Below are 22,892 nucleotides of genomic sequence, written 5' to 3' on the forward strand. Positions count from 1 at the left end.
TAATAACTATAGTAGACCCTCCAACACTGCACAAAATGAGATGTTTTCCCCTTTATTTATTCTTTAAAAAAAGGGATACATGTGCAGAACGTGCAAGTTTGTCACACAGGTATACGTGTGCCATGGTGGTTTGCTGCATCTATTGATCCACCCTCTAAGTTCCCTCCCCTCACCCCCAACCCCCCAACAGGCCCTGGTATGTGTCATTCCCCTCTCTGTGTCCATGTGTTCTCAATATTCAACTCCCATTTATGAGTGAGAACATGCGGTGTTTGGTTTTCTGTTCCTGTGATATTTTTATCCATACCTACCGTAAGTGCATACAGAAGACCCAAGCCTACCAATCCAGAATTCGAAGACCCACTAATGGATGCTATAGATGCAGTGAGGACAATGCAGGCTCCCAGATAATCCTTTGAAAAAGCAAGAGAAAATGTTAAAAGGTCACTCCCAAGTTCTTAAACCAAATATTTCAATCAATTTACAGAGGTGATCACTAAGAGAATATACATCATTCCATATGTGTCCTGTTAAGTTTCAGAGGAAGAATACCTAAGATGTAGAAGAATAATAGCTTGCAATATTAGGGCTGGAGTGGAGAGTGATTGCATGCTCTCACTATATATATACACACACACACATATATATACACAGGATGTTTAGCATATATATATATGAGATATATATATGTGTGTGTGTGTGTGTGTGTGTATATATATATGATATGGGTTCAGAGAAGTTAAACATCTTGCCAGAAGTTAAGCTACAATTGGTGGCACAATGAGGATCAGATGTAGGGTTTCCTTCTTTTTGTTTCCGACTTTCTACTGCATTATGTTGCCAGACAAGCAATTACTTTTGGGCCTGATGTTCTAGCTCAGATTTTATGTGTGCTTATGTCACGATTGTGATTAGTTCCTTTGTGTTATGTAGTGAGGCCCCTGCAGAAATTTGTCTCTGGTTAACTTGTTGGGATTTGTATTAGGTTGATGCAAAAGTAATGGCAAAACCCACAATTACTTTGGCTCCAACCTAGTATTCGAACTTTTTGTCAACTATCTGGGCTCAGAGTCTGGGACACTAAACCTACAGATTTCATGTAAATAGGAATAAGGGCTATGTTTGCTCAGACAATACAAGTATGGACATGTCTTATTGTATTTAAATAGTATATGATTCAATTATAAACTCTTTTCCAAAATTAAAACAATTCTTTAATAACAGCCATAGATTCAAATAAAAGATAGGGACTTCTGTCCATTTCCTAACGCTTTCTTTTTATCCCATTTCCCGACATTCCTAGGTATTGTTCTGTCTCATCATTCAAAAAAGAAATTCTAAAAACTTCTCATGTTGATGTATCACACATCCCCAAAGCAGATAGAATTTCAGACATGGTCACTTTCTAGAATTATCTCAAGTCTCATTCCACTGATAAAACTCCTTCTCTAGATAGATTTGTCTGTGGTCCCTCAACAACAATCTCACAATTAGATGATAACACATTAATGACAGTAATGGAATGTTGAACATGCTGAAGTCAAAGAATGGAGATGTTTCTCAAATGAGCTCACATGTTTACATTCCTGTCTCTTTTAAAAACAGCTCCAAAGATCAAACTGTTGGAACAACCAGTGATCCCAGCCGTGGAATCAAAAATCTGGGTTCAGACACCGACCTTGACAGTTACTAGTTAATGAGCTTAGACAAGCAATTTAAAACCCTCTGAGACTGTTTCTTCCTTGGAAAATATAAATGATATTTAATTCACAAGGATTTTTAAAGGAATAAAAATGTTAAATACTAGTTAGATTTCCCCATCTTCATGTACCAGACTGTCTTTTTTTTTTTTTCCTTTGGATAATTTTCAAATGTTTAAAGTAAACTTAAAAATTTGTATGCATCATAAAAACCTCAAAGGTTAAAGCAGGCACTAAAATTTAATTCCATATTGATGCTCATGATCTTTACAAAGATTAAAGGAAAAAAATCACATAGAGTTAATCCTTTGAGGCAATAAATTCCACAGAAGTAGTAAATACTTCTTTGATTGCCTCTTCTGGTGTATCCTTTTGTTAACAACTTGCCACACCCCTACTCGACAGTTCTTTCTCTTTTCCTCTTTATTTGAATTAACTACACAGATGTAGAGAATAACCAGTCTGGGCTGCTCTTCTGCAGTTTATACATGCCAAAGTGCTCCCAAATACTTCTAAAATATTTACAGCAATATGAATTTTTTCCTTTCAGCCATTTTGGGTAAAGTTAATACTTTCAAATTTGTGTTATACATTGTTATTTCCATATTTTTTTTTCTAAAAGTCTCACAGAGTTTCTGTAATAAGTTACAGAAAGTAAATTAATACCAGAAAATCCTTCCAGCAAGGTATGTCTGGCTTGACATTAAAAAAAATATGTCATCTGTCTTCTGAGAAATTTCTGTGAGTGGTATATATGTTAAGAGTTTGAGGCAAGGTACTTCTTTTATTAATTTCTATTCTCTACCTCCTGCCAGCTGACTTCATTCATTCATTCATACATTCTTTTAAAAATGTAAGTTGGATCATATAACTCCCCTGTTTAGAATTAACAGTGCCTTCCTGTTATAATACATTCAAACTCAGATGGATTACAAAGCCTTGTATGATATAGTCTGGATTTTGTACCCTGTCTACTCTGACCTCATCTGAGATTACTATCCTGCTCCTTCACTATACTCTGACCACACTAGCCTTTCCCCTATTCTTGGGAATACATCAACTTTGTTTCTCCCAATGACTGCCTGAAATGCTTGTCAATAGGTCCTTGATACCTGGCTCCTTCCTATCATTTGAGGGTCAGCTCAGATATCACCTCCTTGGAAAAGTCTTCCTTTTCTTGGTTCCTACCTCCAGCCCTGTGGCTCTTCTCTATCCCATCACCCTGTTTTATTTTCCTCAAAGCACTCTGAAGTGTATGAAACGATCTTATTTGCTTATTTGTTTACATGGTTATTTTCTATCTATTCTCATTAGAATCTACGTTCCATGAGGACAGGGTCTTTGAATTTTTACCATTATTATCTCCAGCAATAAGAATAATGCTAAATACATTGATTGTGAAACTTCAGTACTTCTTTGTGCAGTAAATGACTAGATAAATTCACCCCTTCATAAAACATTCACTGAGTTTTTCTATGAGCTGAGTATTTTCCAACTTAGGACTTCTCCCAAATTTGCTTTTAGGATTTGTATGAATCATTTAAGTCTCTACCAATCTCATTTCCAGGTTTTAAGAGCTGAACATGTAAAGATACTACAAGGGTGTATTTTTTATAAAGTGGGAAGTCCAACACCGAGTTTTATAATCTTTTAACTTCCATGTCCATTTAGAACTGTAATGTGAGTCTCTTAAAAAAACTTCGCTATGTTTAAGTGTTATGAGTTATTTCCTTTTCTAAAGCCAAAAGTACTTTTACCTAACTCATGAATTTCATCATTCAGTTCCAAATTATTATATATATATTTTTTACTATTTTAATTGTGGGAAAAAAAACCTCACAAAATGCTGTTGCTGTGTTTTTTATAAAGAACAGATTTGGACTAGAATATGACAAGGTCATAGCTGACTGAAATATCAAAAATCAGTGGGTCTAAATAAATGGAAATTAAAAAGTGGGAGTAATATGAATATAAATATAATAAAGGAAAGGTAAAACATTATGCAGTCAATTTCTCTCTATTAAGTTTAGTTTACTATGAAAATCTTTGTATTCTAAATTGGGCTCCTGAATTCACCCACTGTAAAGAATGACATGGTAGATTTGATTAGAAGATAATTTAAACTATTTTCTGTTGAATTAACATGATAATTCTGGTAACAGATAGGTAGTGTTATTCTGGCAAAAGGGCCAGCAAAAGAAGTGAAAACAGATGATGGGAGAAAAAGGAGAAGACTCATCAATAAGTTGTAGTCAGTATATATTTTCTGGGCCCCTTTCACGTGGTTAATGTTTCAAAACTACTTGTATAATTTTCAATACGATCGCTGGATATTATTAGTTATTAGGCCAGCAATACAAATATGCTCACATTCATATATTAAAATGTTTTAGAAATATTTTTGACTCTTCAGCAAAAGAAAGATAGTTTTACAGGTACATTTTACAGCAAAAATTTTGAGAAGAGGAACTGATTTTCAAAATCTAGAATCTACTAAATTCAAATAGATATTATAGTTTGAAAGCCAATATGTCTATAGTTTAGTACCTGTAACAAAGTTATTTTATTATAAAAATATTTTTAAACTTTCTTTTTAAAGAAAAAGCCATTCTGTCTTTTCATCATACTAACTAGATACTTTCCAGCTCACTGCTGGATTATTACCACTGCTAAAAACTGTTTTTTTGTTTTTTTTTTCTAAAGTACTGGAAATATTTTAGAGACTTCTGATCAGAATTTTATCTTGATTTGCATAAGGGATGAAGCCCCTTTTTGTACTATACCTTTCAAAAAATATACAGCAAAATCACTAAATTTCAATCACTTCTCTTCAAATATTACAGTAGTATAGGAATGTGAAATTAATAACTAACATAAAAGCTTTTGTGGCCAGGCACGGTGGCTCATTCCTGTAATCCCAGCACTTTGGGAGGCTGAGGCGGGCAGATCACAAGATTAGGAGATTCAGACCATCCTGGCTAACACAGTGAAACCCCGTCTCTCCTAAAAACACAAAAAACTAGCTGGGTGTGGTGGCGGGCACCTGTAGTCCCAGCTACTCAGGAGGCTGAGGCAGAAGAATTGCTTGAACCCGGGAGGCAGAGGTTGCAGTGAGCTGAGATCGTGCCACTGCACTCTAGCCTGGGCAACAGAGCGAGACTCCATCTCAAAAAAAAAAAAAAAAAAAAAACCATAAAAATAAAAAAAATGCTTTTGTTAGGTCTCTGATTTTCACTTCCTTTACTGTTAAACATAACAAGTTTAATGAACCATAAAGTGACCCTATGGTTACATCTTTCCATTCCTCTGCAAATATGTGAGTAGCAAAACAGCTTAGAGGCAATAAACTAAGAAAGGAGAAGCAGATGGTTTGCATAACTTTCACAGAGGACAGCAAATACTTAGGGATCACTAATAGCATTTATTCTACTGCTGTAGCCTTACACATCCTAAGCAATCTACTCAGTGAAAACCACCTTCCATCCAAATGATACAATGAAACGGGAGACTGAACTTAGGAAACAGAAGTTACAACATAGATGATTTATCTACTTTCAAAAGAGGGCTTTTATCTGTAGAATAGTAAATTATAACTTCCATCAATTTTGTGAATTCAATACTCCCCACCAGAAGATTCCCATGTCAAAAGAGAGGCCTCTTTTCAGATTTCTAGTGATTCAAAGACATCTATCTATATTTGGAATTATAATGAAAATTGTAATTCTCTATAAAGCAGCCTTGTAAATAGTTAATAGCAACTGAAAAGTATGTGATCCCTCTCCTTCATATAGCACTCAGGAGCACATTATGGTACCACTGGGTATCTGCAAGAATATATTAGGACCTCCATATTACGAGATCACTGTATCCCTGTCTGTCGTTGAATTGTGAACACACAGAAAAGCAGTGTTATCTCACAAAATAGACTCTTGTGCAAGTTCACCCTAAAGACCATTTTGACTTTAGCCTGTTGACGCTAAAGTCTTTATTTTTGGCTTCTTGATGTGAATTTTCTTTTATCGTTTCACCACACAGCAAGACAAAGCCTTGGAAAGACAGCCTTTAGATAAAGTTACTCCATTTTTGCAACTGAAAACACCAATGCCAAAGAACTGGAATTGTTTAGTGCAAAGGGATGAAGAGAAAACACCGTGCTGAACGAAAGGACGCAAGCAGCATTCAGAGGTTAGGCTGTAGTGACACATTGCACTCAACCACGGCCGGCTTCACTTGGCACCCAGAGGAAAAACAGTCCCCTCTGCTGCCAAAGCAAGTCTGGTGGCCAGCCACAGTCTAGCCGCTTTCTACCAGCCAAATTATCTACCAGCCAAATTATTTTATTCTTTTAGTCTCTTGTCCTTTTATGATTTGATTGTGTTATGGTCTTTATTTTTTTTCCCAATTCAAAATGAATATGAAATGAATATGGTGGGCAAGGCTAGATCTTCCGTAGGGAAAACTGTGTACGCAAAGAGGATAAATCATGATTGTCTTAACTCTTACTTAACATGACTGGGAAAAGAAAAGAAAGCTCTATAGTATTAAAAAAAACATAAACAATTATTTTTAGATACATTCCATCAATATCTAGTTTATTGAAGTTTTTAGCATGAAGGGGTGTTGAATTTTATCGAAGGCCTTTTCTGCATCTATTGAGACAATCATGTGGTTTTAGTCATTGGTTCTGTTGACGTGATGGATTATGTTTATTGATTTGCATATGTTGAACCAGCCTTGCATCCCAGAGATGAAGCCGACTTGATCGTGGTGGATAAGCTTTTTGATGTGCTGCTGGATTCGGTTTGCCAGTGTTTTATGGAGGATTTTTGCAACGATGTTCATCAGGGATATTGGCCTGGACTTTTCCATTTTTGTCGTGTCTCTACCAGGTTTTGGTATCAGGATGATGCTGGCCTCATAACATGAGTTAGGGGGGAGTCCCTCTTTTTCTGTTGTTTGCAATAGTTTCAGAAGGAATGATACAAGCTCCTCTTTGTAGGTCCAGTAGAATTCGACTGTGAATCTGTATGGTCCTGGGCTTTTTTTGGTTGGTAGGCTATTAATTATTGCCTCAATTTCAGAACTTTTTATTGGTCTATCCAGGGATTTGACTTCTTCCTGGTTTAGTCTTGGGAGGGTGTATGTGTCCAGAAATCTATTCATTTCTTCTAGATTTTCTAGTTTATTTGCGTAGAGGTGTTTATTGCATTTTCTGATGGTAGTTTGTATTTATGTGGGATTAGTGGTGATATCCCCTTTATCATTTTTTATTGTATCTATTTGATTCTTCTCTTTTTTCTTCTTTATTAGTCTGGTTAGCAGTCTATCTATTTTGTTGATCTTTTCAAAAAACCAGCTCCTGGATTCATTGATTTTTTTGAAGGGTTTTTCGTGTCTCTATCTCAACATATGAAAAAAAGCTCATCGGCCGGGCGCGGTGGCTCAAGCCTGTAATCCCAGCACTTTGGGAGGCCGAGACGGGCGGATCACAAGGTCAGGAGATCGAGGCCATCCTGGCTAACACGGCGAAACCCCGTCTCTACTAAAAAAAAACACAAAAAATTAGCCGGGCGAGGTGGTGGCGCCTGTGGTCCCAGCTACTCGGGAGGCTGAGGCAGGAGAATGGCGGGAACTCGGGAGGCGGAGCTTGCAGTGAGCTGAGATCTGGCCACTGCACTCCAGCCTGGGCGACAGAGCGAGACTCCGTCTCAAAAAAAAAAAAAAAGCTCATCATCACTGGTCATTACAGAAATGCAAATCAAAACCACAATGAGATACCATCTTATGCCAGTTATAATGGCGATCGTTAAAAAGTCAGGAAACAACAGATGCTGGAGAGGATGTGGAGAAATAGGAACGCTTTTACACTGTTGGTGAGAGGGTAAATTAGTTCAACCATTGTGGAAGACAGTGTGGCCATTCCTCAAGGATCTGGAACCAGAAATACCATTTGACCCAGCAATCCCATTACTGGGTATATATCCAAAGGATTATAAATCATTCTACTATAAAGATACATGCACACATATGTTTATTGCAGCACTGTTCACAATAGCAGAGACTTGGAACCAATCCAAATGCCCATCAATGATATACTGGATAAAGAAAATATGGCACATATACACTATGGAATACTATGCAACCATAAAAAAGGATGAGTTCGTGTCCTTTGTAGGGACATGGATGAAGCTGGAAACCATCATTCTCAGCAAACTAACACAGGAACAGAAAACCAAACACTACATGTTCTCACTCATAAGTGAGAGTTGGACAATGAGAACACATGGACACAGGGAGGGGAACATCATACACTGGGGTCTGTCAGGGTGTTGGGGGCTAGGGGAGTGATAGCATTAGGAGAAATGCCTAATGTGGATCACAGGTTGATGAGTGCAGCAAACCACCACGGCATGTGTATACCTATGTAACAAATGCACAGGTTCTGCGTATGTATCCCAGAACTTAAAGTATAATTAAAAAATACATATATATATAAGCAAAAATTGGATGAGGTTCAGGGAACTTCCCGAATTCAACAAAAGGTGTTTCTACTCTGGTTTCTCTCTCTTCTTTCTTGAGGTTTTCTGTCAACAGCAGTGACATGGCTTTGGAAAGTTAAAACTGGGCATGAAGAGGAAGGGAGGGGAAACATAGCCACAGAAAGCAATGATATCATGTTTTCTCCCGTTTCCATTATGGCTCTGAGTCCATGAATTAGAGTTGGTGAAATCTGTGTGAAGAAATCCTGCTTGCCTCTTCTAATTTATGCCCAATGAAGTGACCTTCTTTGTACCATTTTGGTTGCGTTCCTGCTCTGGGAACTCTAAGAATGTTTGCTAGAAGCAGATATTTATGTGAACTTACTGAGTAATATGACAAAGAGGGGGTTGTGTCCATACCACAGATAAGATCAATGCAGATGTACTGGGCCAAATAGAAATTTTTATTACTTTTTTTAAAAAGTGACTTATGAGGCAGAATATATCCAGCTGTGGGGTGTAGAGAACAGTTCACACCCTAGTCTCCGAGGTCCTATATCTCAACTTCATTTTTCTCACACAAGATCCAGTTATTCCAAACTAAAATTCTGTCTCCAGTGATGTGGATATGCCCACAGAAACACAGTAGTAATGAGGTCATTTATATGTGCACAGTTGAGAGAAAAGGTTATTTCCCAGGAGAAGTCATCTACCTTATTTAACACTCCTACTGTGGCATATGTTCTTGGATTATAGTATTTACATTTAAATACACCTGGTTCCAATGAAAACTCTCAGTTCACTCAGAAGAGCAGAGCGACAGTGAATCTGACTAGTCTCACAGTGGATCTCTGAGATTGTCTAGAGGAGTGTGGATGTGTGCGTGTGTACAAGTGTTTATCCACATAAAGTTACTGACATATAAATACAATGGATGGAGGCAAATCATACCCAAAGGACCTTGAACCTTGACTTCTGTCAGCAGATATGCCTGGAACTTTGCAATAAATCAACAAATGTTTCTTGCCAAAATATATCTTTGCCCACCAGAAATGAAAATAAAATACTCCTTATTCTTTTGTATTAATTTTTAAGGGAGAGTTCTAGTAATAAGACTAGATTGCAAATCTTGGAAGGATTCGAATACACATAAAGCAAAGAGTAACAAACGTATTACAAAGTAACCAAATGAATGGCCTGTTCTGCCCTTCCTGCTTCAAGTGTCAGTATTTTGGTTTTTGCAGGTGGAATTCAAGATATAGATTCTATTATATTTAGGCAGGTTCAACTGCTTTTTCACGTGGGGGTTAAAGTATTGGGTTATGAATCAAACTAAACAAAACCATTCTGAGTTTGGCTGCTGTTCTTTTCTAATTTTTCCTGACCTTCCCTTTCTTGGCAGTGTTAAGGCTCTAATATCTTGTCTTCTGGCTATGAGAACAGAGCATATGGTTTGCTTGAAGATTCTTGTTCAACACTTATCCATTAACCTGACAGCAGGAAGTGCTAAAGAGTAGAAACAGGAGTCGGTCAGACTCTCACCTCAAGTCCAAGGCAAATATGCTTGCCCCTAAAAGACATACTTGATCTTCAAGTTCAGGAAAACCAGATACAAAGCTAACTGCTAACATTTCTCCCTTATGATTTCAGGATATTCTTTCAGTAAGCTATTTCATCAGTAATTATATTTTTCATATATGATTTTTTTCCCGTATAGAACAACAGAAATTACACACACAGACACTCACATATCAAAACAAGGAATTAAAACAAGGAATTATGGAATTATGGTTTGGATAGGGTTTGGGAATAATGTTTTGGTTTTGTGATAAATCCTAAGTAACACTTCACTTGCCTTTATTTATCTATATGTAATTCCCAAGAAACTCTGCCCCGCCTTCTTCCAACGGTCACAGCTACCTTGAGGGAATTTATCAGCAAACAATACTTCTATCAAAACTTTGTGAAAAATAACTATGTGGTGCTGTTGAATAATTTCTACATAATGACTAATATAGTTGTAGATAATCTCTATAAACCAGTGAGAAATCATGATAACAAAAGCTCACAAGGATGTCTAAGATTCTAGGTTAATCTGTATCCATCAATCAACTACTCAGATTTTAACTTGGGCTCCTTCATTTCTACCCTATTAAATTCCCTTTACCATCTTCCTTCTATTTTCTGTTGTGTTTTGAAAGAAAACCTATATATTACTGAAACGCAATTAGTGGAAATAAGATTCTCCCTATAGTACAGATAAACATGCTTTTTCTTTTCAAAACTGGCAAATACCTATTAAAAAAAATTACACTCAACTCACCATTACCACCAAAGTAGCTTATCCATGTTCCGGACTGTACGGACTACAAACTATATTCCTTGCCTTCTGGAATGTCTTTCTCATCTCTCCTACTTGATACTGCAGCTCACTGGCTTATGAACCCCCTACCAGGGCAGGTACCAGTCATTATTCATTCATGCATGCATTCAAAAGACATTTCTTGAATGCATTTGCCAATTAGTGTAGTAGGGGATTTATGTTACTTTTAATCCAATGCCCATACAAGGTACACATTCTTACTTTATAGATGAGGAACTGGGACTAAAATTAACTTGCTAGACCAAGTCTGTGTGATGCCAAAGCTTGTGCTTGTTCTTCTACATTATTCAAGACAGAAGGCAACAAATGATTAACTGTAGTTTTCTACATTTTGTACTAACATGACCCTCCACTGGCTTAAAACGTAGAAAGTTGCCATCCTTCCAGGCAGGACCAACTCGGTAAAGGAAATGAGTACATCTGTTCACTTGCCAAATGTACTCTTTTGGAAAAAAAAAATGAAGTTATACAAATATTTGCCATTCCATTAACTTATGTGATCTAGAGACTAATGAACACAAAATGAAATTTTGCTTTTTGAGCTATTTGTCTTGTCATTAGCTAAAACATTATGACAAACTTCATCTGTAACATAAACAAACCTGAGCTATTTTAAAGTTCAGAAAATGTGAAGCTAGTGCTGAATCTCAGTGGAAGGCTAATTTTTACAACTGTCTGCCTCTTTGCAGCAGGCGTCTTCTCTATTTGGTTTCCATTTCGAAATCATGAAATGAACGTACCGTCCTGACCTCCAGCCATCTGTTGGCAGCTGAGAGGAATAAGTAGGCAATGTTGTTTGTATCCGTCAGTTCCAGCATACGTTGTTTAAATCTGGTTTCATGCCTGCAGAAAACAAAAATACAGTGTTAGCCACACAACAGGAGAGGTCATAAAAACAGTCACACTTACTACTACACTATTTACTCAACATAGTGACAAACTGATGGCATGGAATGATCAGTAAATAGATTTCTACTTTAAAATAAAGACCAGCTGCTACTGCTCTTTGCATTCTTAGTAGAGATGGTGTGGTCAAGTGTTTATTTCCTTTCTTATACCCTTACTAGGAAAAAGAGTCCTTCTAACAACAACATTGTATTAAAGATCAGTTCATAAATTTTCACATAATTAATGTAGCCATGAGAAGAAGGCATAGCCTACTACATTAAAAGGGCCTTACAAAAACCAAGATAAATTGTGTAGAAATGCAACTCTACCAACATTTTGTGGCATTTATTTTACTTTTCCAAACAACACAGTTAGAGTGGGTGGGAGGTGCTGGATCAGAACCAGGGAAGACAGAATACTATACATTTGCAATTGGCAAAAATATACTTTTAAAATTATCTTTTTTCCTAATATTTCTACGAACCAAAGAAAAAAAAACCGCAACAAGTAGAGGATGGGAGACACTAGAGATGATGGCAAATGTTCTACACCCCCAAATTCTAAAGTATTTGTAAGGATGGTCATTGCATAAAAGGAATTTGGTCTGTGTACTTTCAGGGTTCTATGATATATATTGTTTGAATATTGATCTTCAACAAATTAAGTTAATTCTTGGTGCTCAATAAAATCACACCAAGTTCTGTGTAACCTATTTTATAAATGAAACGGTTACTAAAAGCCCTATCCATTTAAACATCTGAGCCAACATCTCAAAGAAATTCATGCTACATGGTAGAAAAAAATCTTCTCTAAATCACAACAGTAGTTTCTTTTTATTTCTCAATTATTTTCCCTGAATAACAGAAACATTGGAAGGTTGGATAATATAATAAAAATAACTGGTTTGAAGCTGGGGAAAATACCAAATCAAAATGTGATTTATTCACTCTCTGCAGTCACGGCTTGTCTTATAGAGACCTCCCATCTATGGGTTATGTTTGCAAGAAATAACCAAACTTCATTTGACAGAATGGCAGTGATTCCTTCTTGATAAAAGACTTCCCCCACTCACCTCCCCAATTTTTAAGTAAAATTGTAAAAATTTATAACAAATCATCACATGTCAAAGAATGAAGAAATCCTGGGTGGGGTGTCCATTTGGCCCACTGAAGTAATCCATACAGGCCAATATAAAGCAGACGCTTGATATCTATCCAGTCAATCTGATCATTCCAATATGTCAAAAAAGACAGATAATTCAGTCGGACAGTAAGCTCTAATTTACAATAATCAGAGAACTCAGCAATCACAGCCACATAATTACCTCACTTTGAGTTGAGTATCCGTGACCCAAATGCCATGCTGCCATGCACAGGAGGACCTGGCCTGAATGGCTACTCTGCTGTGGGACTAAGCAGTCCAACCTTACCCTCCAGCTGACCCTTTTAGCGATGAATATAGAGAATAACTAAATGGTGAGGGGGGCGTTCAAAGGGTTATAGGATTTACTGAGACAATGAACATGAACCATAAAGATTATCTATCTATCTATCTATCTATCTATCTATCTATCTATCTATCTATCTATCCTCTCTCTCTATACACACACTTAAGGCTTATTTTTTTCCCCTTATTATTATTATTATTATTTTGAGACAGTCTCTGTCACCCAGGGTGGAGTGCAGTGGCGAGATCTCAGCTCACTGCAACCTCCGCCTCCCAGGTTCAAGCGATTTTCCTGCTTCAGCCTCCTGAGTAGCTGGGACCACAGGCACGTGCCACCATACCCAGGTAATTTTTGTATTTTTAGTAGAGACAGGGTTTCACCATGTTGGCCAGGATGGTCTCGAACTCCTGACCTCAGGTGATCCACCCATCTTGGCTCATTCTTTTTTGTACTTGCTAGGTACACGTTTGGTAGATTTTCATCCATTCATTCAGGAGCATTTAGCAATCATCCACTCTAAGCAAGACATTATGCTAGACACTGAGGACATAAGAACAAAACATGACCTACTCCCTTGAAGGGTCAACTGTCTAGTGAAGGGAGGAAACACAGCATTAACAAGTAAAAATGGTGCAACACACTATTTAGCTATAAGGAGCTTATGCACAAAATGCTACATGAACATAAAGGAAGGGCATGATTTGCACCAATCAGAGGATCAGCACAGTAGGAAATGGAGTGAAGGGTGGAGAGAGAGGAAGCGTTAAGCAACGTGTCACAAAAGACAAGGAAGATAGTCTGAGTGAGGTTTTAAAGGGATAAGCGGAATGTTTTTGGTGAACAAGGCATTCTAAGTGGCAGGAACAATATGAGCAAAGGCACAGAAATGAGAAAGCGCCACATGTTCCGGGGCTTGAGACAGGTTCTTCTCCCTAGAGGACTGTGTGATGGAGAGATTGGAGTTGAGGCCAGGTGGACCAAAGCCAGTGGAAGACATTTGAGATGAATCTCAAACCCTTGATTCTGACAAAGTGCTTTATCTGGAACACTTTTGACTCTTCCTCTAGTTTTGGGATATTGTTTCAGATCCACTCTTAAAGAGTTTGTAAATGCAGTTGGCAATAGTCTGAGGCAGCAGTGAGAGGGGAGGGGTGAAAATGCAGTGAACATTCTTTCTGTGTGTTTCTATTTGGCAAGAAACCTTCTGTTTTCCTAATGGAAACTTTGACACACTCAGCCTGTATCTTTTCATCCATATCCAGCTCATCTTCTGAACATTCTTAGACCTTTATTCTGTCAGACAAGAAAAAAATAGGAAAGGTCACTAAAATCTCAGTCTAATTTAACTGTGATGCTTTCGTGGTAAACTACTTGAGGGAGTTCATTGCTTCATGTGAGTACACCACGAACCCTCAATGCAGGGGAGGAAAAGCAGCCTCATCAGTAAATACTAACTTTCCAAAGAGCTCAAGACTCTGGGGACTCCAGATAGTTTGAAAGAAAGGAACAGATGGATGGAAAAAGACACGTTCGATTCCTGACCACAAGTACCAAATGTAAGGATTCTAGAATTTTATCCATGGCAGCAGGGCCATCCCCACATTTTCAAGACTTCTTTGGGTTTAAAAATGCTGATATTTATGATAATAAAAATGCTTTACGTCCCTAATCATGAGGGGAACGCAAAGTAAAACCACAATGAGACACCGTCTTACCCCTGCAAGAATGGCCACAGTTAAAAAAAAAAATAGATATTGATGTGGTGAAAAGGGAACATGCTTACACTGCTAGTGACACGTAAACCAGTGCAACCACCATGGAAGACAGTATGGAGATTCCCTAAAAAACTGAAAGTAGAATTGCTATTTGATCCAGCAATCCCACTACTTGGTATCTACCCAGAGGAAAAGAAGTCATTATATGAAAAAGACAGTTGCACACACATGTTTATAGCAGCAGAATTTGCAACTGCAAAAATATGGAACCAGCCTAAATGCCCATTACCCAGTGAGTGGATAAAGAAAATGTGGTATATATACATCATGGAATATTACTCAGCCATAACAAGGAATGAAATAATGGCATTCTCAGCAACCTGGATGGAGTTGGAGACCATTACTCTAAGAGGAGTAGCTCAGGAATGGAAAACCAAATATCCTATGTTCTCACTTATAAGTGGCAGCTAAGCTATGAGGATGCAAAGGCATAAGAATGTTATGATGGGCTTTGAGGACTTGGGGTGAAGGATGGCAGAGGGGTGAGGGATAAAAGACTACACATTGGATACAATGTACACTGTTTGGGTAACGGGTGTACCAAAATCTCAGAAATTATCACTAAAGAACTTACCCATGTAACAAAAAATTACCTGTTCCCCAAAAACCTATTGAAATAAAATAAAACCTTAAAAAATGAACTCTGGAAGATCTAAACCTGGATTAGTATTAGGCAGGTACCTCCAGATAGAAGTTGAGTTGTCTTCTGTTTCTTCCAACTATAATTCAAACATTGAAATTTAACATAATATTTTGTTCTACTTACAGTTACCTGGAAGTTTTCCTAATGTAAAATTAAGGACAGTAATGCTAAATTATGCTCATGTGTCTAGGGAAGAAGGTAAATGAAAAATCTGAATCTTGACGCTTGGTCATTTTCCTCTTTCATTCTAAATCTTCCTCATTCCCTTCACGATGCTCTGCCTTGTTCTCGTCCCCATCCCTCTCAGAAGATGACCTCCCCTATCCTTCAAAGAGAAAACAGAGGCTGTTAGATGTTGAACTCATCAACTTCCTGTTTTTTACCTGTCAGTTTTCCTGAATCTATTCAGATCCTTTTCTTACATTCGTAAAGGAGCTATATACCAAATACTCTTCAAGCTGAACTGGTCTTCACACTTGGACACTTAACATGTTCCTGCTAATCTGTTGTAATAATCTTCTCCATTAACTGCCCCATCCTGCCTATATCTTCACTTCTTCCCTTCAGTCTTTGAAAATGTCTAGTTCATTACTCTCTTAAAAATGAAAAGACAATAGTAAAAAAGCTCCTTCTTTTAGTGAGCTCTCCTAAACTCCTTCCAACCTCAGTAAAACTCTTTGAAAGAGTAGTTTTTCCTTGCCATGTCCATGTTCTGATTTCCAATTAATTTTTTAACCCTCTGAATTTTGCCTTCAATCCTCTCCACTTTATCTTTACTTTTCTTACTAAGGTTCCCAATACCTTCATGGCTGCCATATCAAATGGACACTTTTAATTCTTTTTATTCTTCTTTTATGTTGTTATTATTATTGACCATTCAATTTCTTTTTAAAATGCTCACGTGATTAACTCCAATGACACCACTATCCTGATTTTTTGCCTACTACTTAGATGGCTTATTTTCTCAACTGGTCTGAATTTCTCCCCCTTAGTAGGAAGATGGGCTCTACCCTACTAAGTATTAACATTTGTCATTGTACTTATATGTCATTGAGGTATTGGAAGGAAGCAGACAAGGCTGAATTAAGGTGCATTACAGTGGTGTTACCTAGGGTAATATGCATCAAACATAGGTAGAGCAGTCCCTTAGGCTTTCCAGACCTGTCCTTGACCTAGGTAGAGCTGCTACAGGTAAAGGTTTGCTTACGAGAAGGTGTCATTTGGATAAAGGGCTATCAAAAATTTCAGCTGACCACTTAAGAGCTTTTAATGGCCTCTAGGGAGGCAAAGTGCTTGGGTACTGGCCTCTCCTATCTGGATATAGATACATCCAGAGAAATAAAAGAGGAGCTGAAAATGATGTATATATATGACAATATACATATAGCATATGTAACATTTTATACACACACACACACACAAACACACAGTGCGCACATGAAGAGAGGGCCCAGTGAATTGATCTTTCCCACCATTAACTTCTCACTTATAGGATAGTTGATCTATCAGGGACCAACTTGCTAAAACAGTAGTCACAACATCAAGGTTGCCAAGATGTGAATCCTCTTTCCGTAAAGAAGGCACTGGTTTGGATTTGATGGCCTCAGGCTGGCCTGTGTTGGGGTTGGCCAGGAGCAGAAGGAGCTCAACAGGATATTTATTTGAAGGACTGAGACCACGACAAGGGGCAACATCAACCCTTCCCCTTTACTGAGGAAGCTGACTGGGAACAGAATTCAAACAGTCTGTCCAAATTAGGAGGGCTGGAAGCACACAGATGTTGAAGTAAAGAGTCATGGAGATATTAGCAGAAAGTAGTAGGTTGAGCAACGAAGTGTCCTTTAATTTATTCACAGAACATTTGGACACCTACTATGTGACTGACTCTGTTAATATTCTAAAGATTAAGGCAAAGGACACATTACCAGCTCTTAAGTAGCTCCCAGTCTTGTAGAGGAATGCAAATACACAAACAGTTGATTATGGTGCAGCATGCTAAGTTTAGGATGCAACTTAACATAGAGACCTAAGAAGGACACGAACTCTACATTCTAACATGCAGAGAAGGCTTCCCACAGTAGATGACAATCATGGACTGATATTTCAGCAGTGAGATAAGCACTGGTTAGCCACATATAAAAGGATATTGGGAGATACAAGTAACATAACCTATCTTCCTCTTAACCTAAGAGGACCAGCTTTGTTTAATGAGGCAGCAATTGGCAGATCCTATTTTCCACAGGATCTTTTTTATCTACTTGTTCTTTAAGTGCTGGTAGTCTGAAATTTTTGTGCAAGCTCCTCTTTTCTTAATCTACACCCTCTCCCTCGGCAATCAAATCCATGGTCAAAACTTTAACTATTATCCATAAAAGAATGATACTCAAACCTGTTATCTTCTGCCTTTAGATATATCTTAGACACCAGACCTGTATACCAAAATGACCATAAAAAATATCCAGCTGGATATCTCATTGCTACCTACACCTGTTCATAACCAGACTCATGAACTCCTTCTCCAATCCTCCACATCATCTTCAATTTCCTAACCTGGAAAACTACCTACTCATTGGAATCAGAAACTTAGAAGGAATCATCTTCAACTTCTCCCTCAACCTTATTCTTCACATTCAATTTACCCCTAAATCTCATTGGTCCCACTTCCTAAATATTCCTTAAATCTGTGCTTTCTCTCCCAGTCCTTAGTTCCTTAGCCTGCCTTTGTAATCTCTCATGTGGACCATTGCAACAGCCTCCTGGAGTCTCTTTGCCTGGGCATTAACCATCCCCAGTTCATAATAGTATCCCAGAGTTATTGTGATGAACACAACTCTGATCATACCACTTTCCTGTTCAAGATTCTTCAGTGACTACCTCACATTGAAAGAATCCAGTCTAAGTTATTTAAAGGTACTTATCAAAGCCCTTTATGTACTGGCCTCTACTATGGTTTCAAGCCTTATCCTCATAGCCACCTTATCTGTACTTAATCTATGTTCCAACAACACTGGACTCTTTTGATTTCCGTATAAAATAGAAATCTTTATGTTTTCACACATCTGTTACATCGTCTTTGAATATTCTATCTCCTATATCTGCCAGGTCAATTATTCATCATTCAAAGATTTGTGGTTCAATAATTATCTCTCCATTCCTTCTAGACAGAGTGCTACCCTACTCTCTGACAGAGTTGTTTCTTGTGATATTAGACTATGTATAATGCTGTGTTGCTATTTTTTTCTTAAACTGTCTCTCCTACTAGGCTGTGAGCTCCTTAACACAGTCCATGCTAGCTACTATATTAGTCAATATATATTTATTGAGCACTTACTTAGCCCCAGGCACTTTTCCCAGCTAATGATGCTACAACAGCAAAACAAACAAACAAAAAACAAACAAAAAAAATAAAAAAGAAAGAAAGAAAAAGCGGGGAGGATCTGATAGGGCTTACATTCCACTTGGAAAGGACAGATAACTTGTAAACAAATTAAAAAGATGATTTAAAATACTCAGATAAATATCACAAAGGAAATAAAAAGGATAACATGGCAGGTGTATGTTGAGAGGATGTGGGGAAGGAGGGCAACAGTGCCACTTTTTGCTGGTTGGCAATGAAAGGCCGTGTCTTTTTAGTCTTTGTATGTTGACAGCAAGAATAGTACCTGGCATATGTTCAGTACTCAGATATTTCTCAAATAAATTGAATTGAAAGGACTTATTTGGTGCAAAAAGTAATCTTTAGTATAGTGTACTTATTAATACCACTGATCATTGCTGGTTATTAGAATATAAACTTCATGTTATTATCTACATTCAATGCCAATAAATAATTTTGACATCTCCAATAAAAGGGATTGCACATTATGATGAAAAAACATACCAGTGCAGAAAGAGTGAATGCTTCATGATGCCACCTACATAGATTAGGTACATATGCTGTGGAACATAATGTTGTGGATAGTTGTCTCTTTATATTCTACTCTGTGACCCAATTCTATATTTAAAAATAAATTTCTTAGGTTAGAAGAATCTCTGGTTAAAATTTACATATACTTGCAATTAGGATTTCAGAAAGATATAACACTAAAATATCAATTTTCTAGATTAAATGAAATATTCAGTCATACCACCTCCTTGCTAATCTGACTTGAACAGGAAAATTGGGATAGGTAATTTTTTGAAAGTAAACACTCTTGATCAAAAGTTTAGGTTATTACTCTGTTTACAAACCTTGAATAAAAAGGATTAAATTCTAAAACAACTTTGGTGTAATAGTATTCCTTTTGTGAGAATTATTATTACTATTATTATTTATACATTTATTTTAACTTGTTTATTGGATGCTTCTTCAATAGTCAATGTGGTTAATGCTTTGCAGGGCTAATATCAATTAGTCCAATGACCATAAGAAGTGAAACTGACTTTCTCCATTTAATAGATGAGGAAACCAAGGTTAGGGAATTCAGATGCCTCATCCTAGTCACACAGCTAGTATTTTTCCAATCTGTTGCTTCATCTTTTATTATAGTTAGCATTCTGGAGAAGTAAACTCTAACTCTGATCATTGACATCACATTTTTCTTATTCCTGGTTTAGTATACTGTCAGGCACACAATGGGGAGATCAAACAAAATGAAAGCAATGATCAGTTACTTGTAGAAAAATATTTGTTGATGATGTAATTGCCTAGTCAGCTAATATAAAAATGTGTTTACTCACCTAAAGGCCCGAATGGTGGTGAGTCCTTCTGCTGTTTCTGAGAAGTGACAGAGCAGGGGGAGCTGGGTACTATCATCAAGTTCCTGGAGGTCCCTAGTAGAGACAGGGGCAAAAATAAACTTCACGTGCATCCAGACTCAAAAACTGCCATGTTTATTATTTAAGAGAAGGTTATTTTGTCACTGTATTTGTTTTCATCATTGAAATTATTTTCCCCTAGCCCTCAATTGACAAAAACTTCAACAGCTTACAATCTAAAGAGGAAGAGAAAGATGGGTATAGAATGAATACAGGTAGAGACTGAACATAATGTGTTGTACAAAACTATCAGCTCTGCGTAACAGCCAAAGTAAACTGCTACAGGACTTAGTGGAATGAGTACTTAATTCATACCTAGGACACCAGTGGGATTTTCCTTAAGCGGGTAGAATTTACACCAGACCTTAAGCTTGATGAGGGCTTCAACAGAATAGACAAGAAGAAAAATAACAAGAACAAGCACTGGTGTCTGAAGAATCTTGCAAGTTCAATCTCTCTGGTGCCCAGAGTCCTTTAGGGCTGTTGTAGTGGGAAGAGGCTATGTAAAGGATACAGTCTTGTAAGGGTGACACTGGATGGTAGAAATATCCTTAATGGGCTGAAAAAAATCACTGAAGACTAGAAATAAGGTAATCTGGCCAGGCGCGGTGGCTCACACCTGTAATCCCAGCACTTAGAGAGGCTGAGGCAGGTGGATCACTTGAGGCCAGGAGTTTGAGACCAGCCTGGCCAACATGGCACAACCTGTCTCTACCAAAAAATTAGCCAGGCATGGTGGTGCACACCGGTAATCCCATTACTCAGGAGGCTGAGGCAGGAGAATCACTTGAACCCAGGAGGCAGAGGTTGAAGTGAGCCAAGATCACTCCACTGCACACCAGCCTGGGTGACAAAGCATGGCGCTGTCTCAAAAAAAAGAAAGAAGGTAATTGGAACTGTCCTTTAATCCTTTAATCAACATAACTTGGGAGACAATGTACAGGATGAAAGAGAATGGGTGAATGAGGAGGATCAGTTAATATAGTCCATACAAGAGTATTTTTTAAAAAGTTCAGCGTTAGTATGATGCTGGTCAAGTTTAAAATAAGAAGTAGGGGAATGTGAGACAGTCAGAAGAAGCCCTATTTGCTGTAATGATTGATTAGTTTTCACAGGGTAAACAAGAGTCACATATAGCTTGGCTATTTGTAGTTTAGCAGACTTGAAAAATGGCAGTGCTGTTTCCCAGAGTGGTGGTCAAGGGCACAGAAAGAAGACATTTGGAGAGAAAAGATAATGAGTTTAGTTTTGCGCACAGTGAGTTTGAATCCTTGCCTTCATGGAACTTCCATTCACAGTTTCTCTAAGGAACCACAGGTACATAAAACACAGACATACACTGAATGAATGGAAATGCCTGAATCTGACCCTTTTGATAGAGATATATTCATGACAAGTTTTCTTTAAACCATATGAGCTAGAATTTACAGAAGATAGGCTAACAGTTATACCACATGTTTCAATGCATTCCATTTTTTACTTTTCAGACCTTTTTTCCTGCCCTTCTCTAGGTTTTTGGGGTTGAGAATATTAGAGAAGTGGTGTTGGCATTCACCTGTGAGGGTCAACTGAATGGATGAACATGGTTCCATAATCTTACTTAGGCCATTCCTGGCTGCCAATGTAGTCTGGTTCCCAAAACAAATGCAAGTCTTTTCGAAGTGGAGTTTCTAAAATGGATTCCCTCATTCAGAATTTTCACATGGGGATTGGGGGAGAGAAAGATAGAAGGAAGTGGGAGAAGGAATATGAAGGAATGTGAATAGTCTGTTATTTTTAAACATAAAACCAAATGGCTATTTGTAAATCTGACACAAGCAACAGGTGGTCACTACATTGAGGTTTGGAGTGAAGGAAAAATACTGTGGAAGGAGGAAGCTTTGTTTATAAAACTCTGTTTGATAAAACCAAAGAGGTGAGGGCACAGCTTGATCTTGTATTCTTGCAAGAAGGAAACAGTTACTTACAAAGCTAAGCATGCATTCGACCCATGATTTTAGATATTCATTTTTTCAGAGCATTTCCTGTAGCTAGTTCCCCACTTAAGTTCTCTTTAGTGTATTCAAAAATGTCATGTTAAGCTGCCTGAACTTTTCAACATGGATGAGTTCTAAAGAACCTCAACATCTAGAAGGATCCTTGTCTGTGAGGTTTAATATCATATGGTTATATTTGCTAACTTTCTGATAATTTCAAACAAGAATAGTGTAAAATCCATTGTCAATATTTATTCTTTAACTGTCCTCTCCATATTTTAGTCTCTAACAAATTATTCTCACTGATGATGAACAGAATTCACAATTCAAATTTGTAATGGACTAGGAATATTTTCCTAAACTTTGCACTCCATTTGTATTGCTAAAGGGCAATAATAGGACCAAATGAGTATGTAATTAAAGAAAGACATGACTGATATCAGTGTTGAGAAGGCAAGGACAGATTTGGAAACCGTCAGCAGTAATGAAATAACTCTGAACTTCTTTGGCCCACCAGCATGTAGACCAGCAATAGTATCAGAAGAAATGAAATGTGAATTTGATTACTAGCTTCTCTGTTGTGGTCAGAATTTGCTTCAAGCAAAGAGAATGAGTCTAGGGATGAAAAAACAGACTAAATATGGATCCCTGACATTTCAAGGACCCTAATTCATAGCTAAGAGGGAGAAACAACTATTTCTTCAAATTATGAAAAGTTACATTCAGAGGTTCCAACTACAATTCTTCTTTTCTTCTTATCTCCACCTATTTTATTTCACCTTCCCTGCACTCAAGTCATATTAA

At 37.5% G+C, this 22,892-nt stretch overlaps 1 protein-coding gene across 4 annotated transcripts in view; it reads right to left on the reverse strand.

Moving 5' to 3' along the window:
- ABCC9 (ATP binding cassette subfamily C member 9) overlaps window positions 1-22,892 on the reverse strand; it is a 139,975-nt gene that overhangs the window by 20,593 nt on the left and 96,490 nt on the right. For all 4 annotated transcript variants that reach the window (XM_077953698.1, XM_077953697.1, XM_001098888.5 and 1 more), the window contains 3 exons: window positions 20,035-20,127; window positions 11,303-11,405; window positions 312-413 (listed from right to left, as the gene is read on the reverse strand). In XM_077953698.1, the coding sequence (XP_077809824.1) occupies window positions 312-413; window positions 11,303-11,405; window positions 20,035-20,127 (298 nt within the window). The remainder of the gene's footprint in view (window positions 1-311; window positions 414-11,302; window positions 11,406-20,034; window positions 20,128-22,892) is intronic.

Source organism: Macaca mulatta, chromosome 11, assembly GCF_049350105.2.
Source record: "Macaca mulatta isolate MMU2019108-1 chromosome 11, T2T-MMU8v2.0, whole genome shotgun sequence".
Classification (NCBI taxonomy): Eukaryota; Metazoa; Chordata; class Mammalia; order Primates; family Cercopithecidae; genus Macaca; species Macaca mulatta.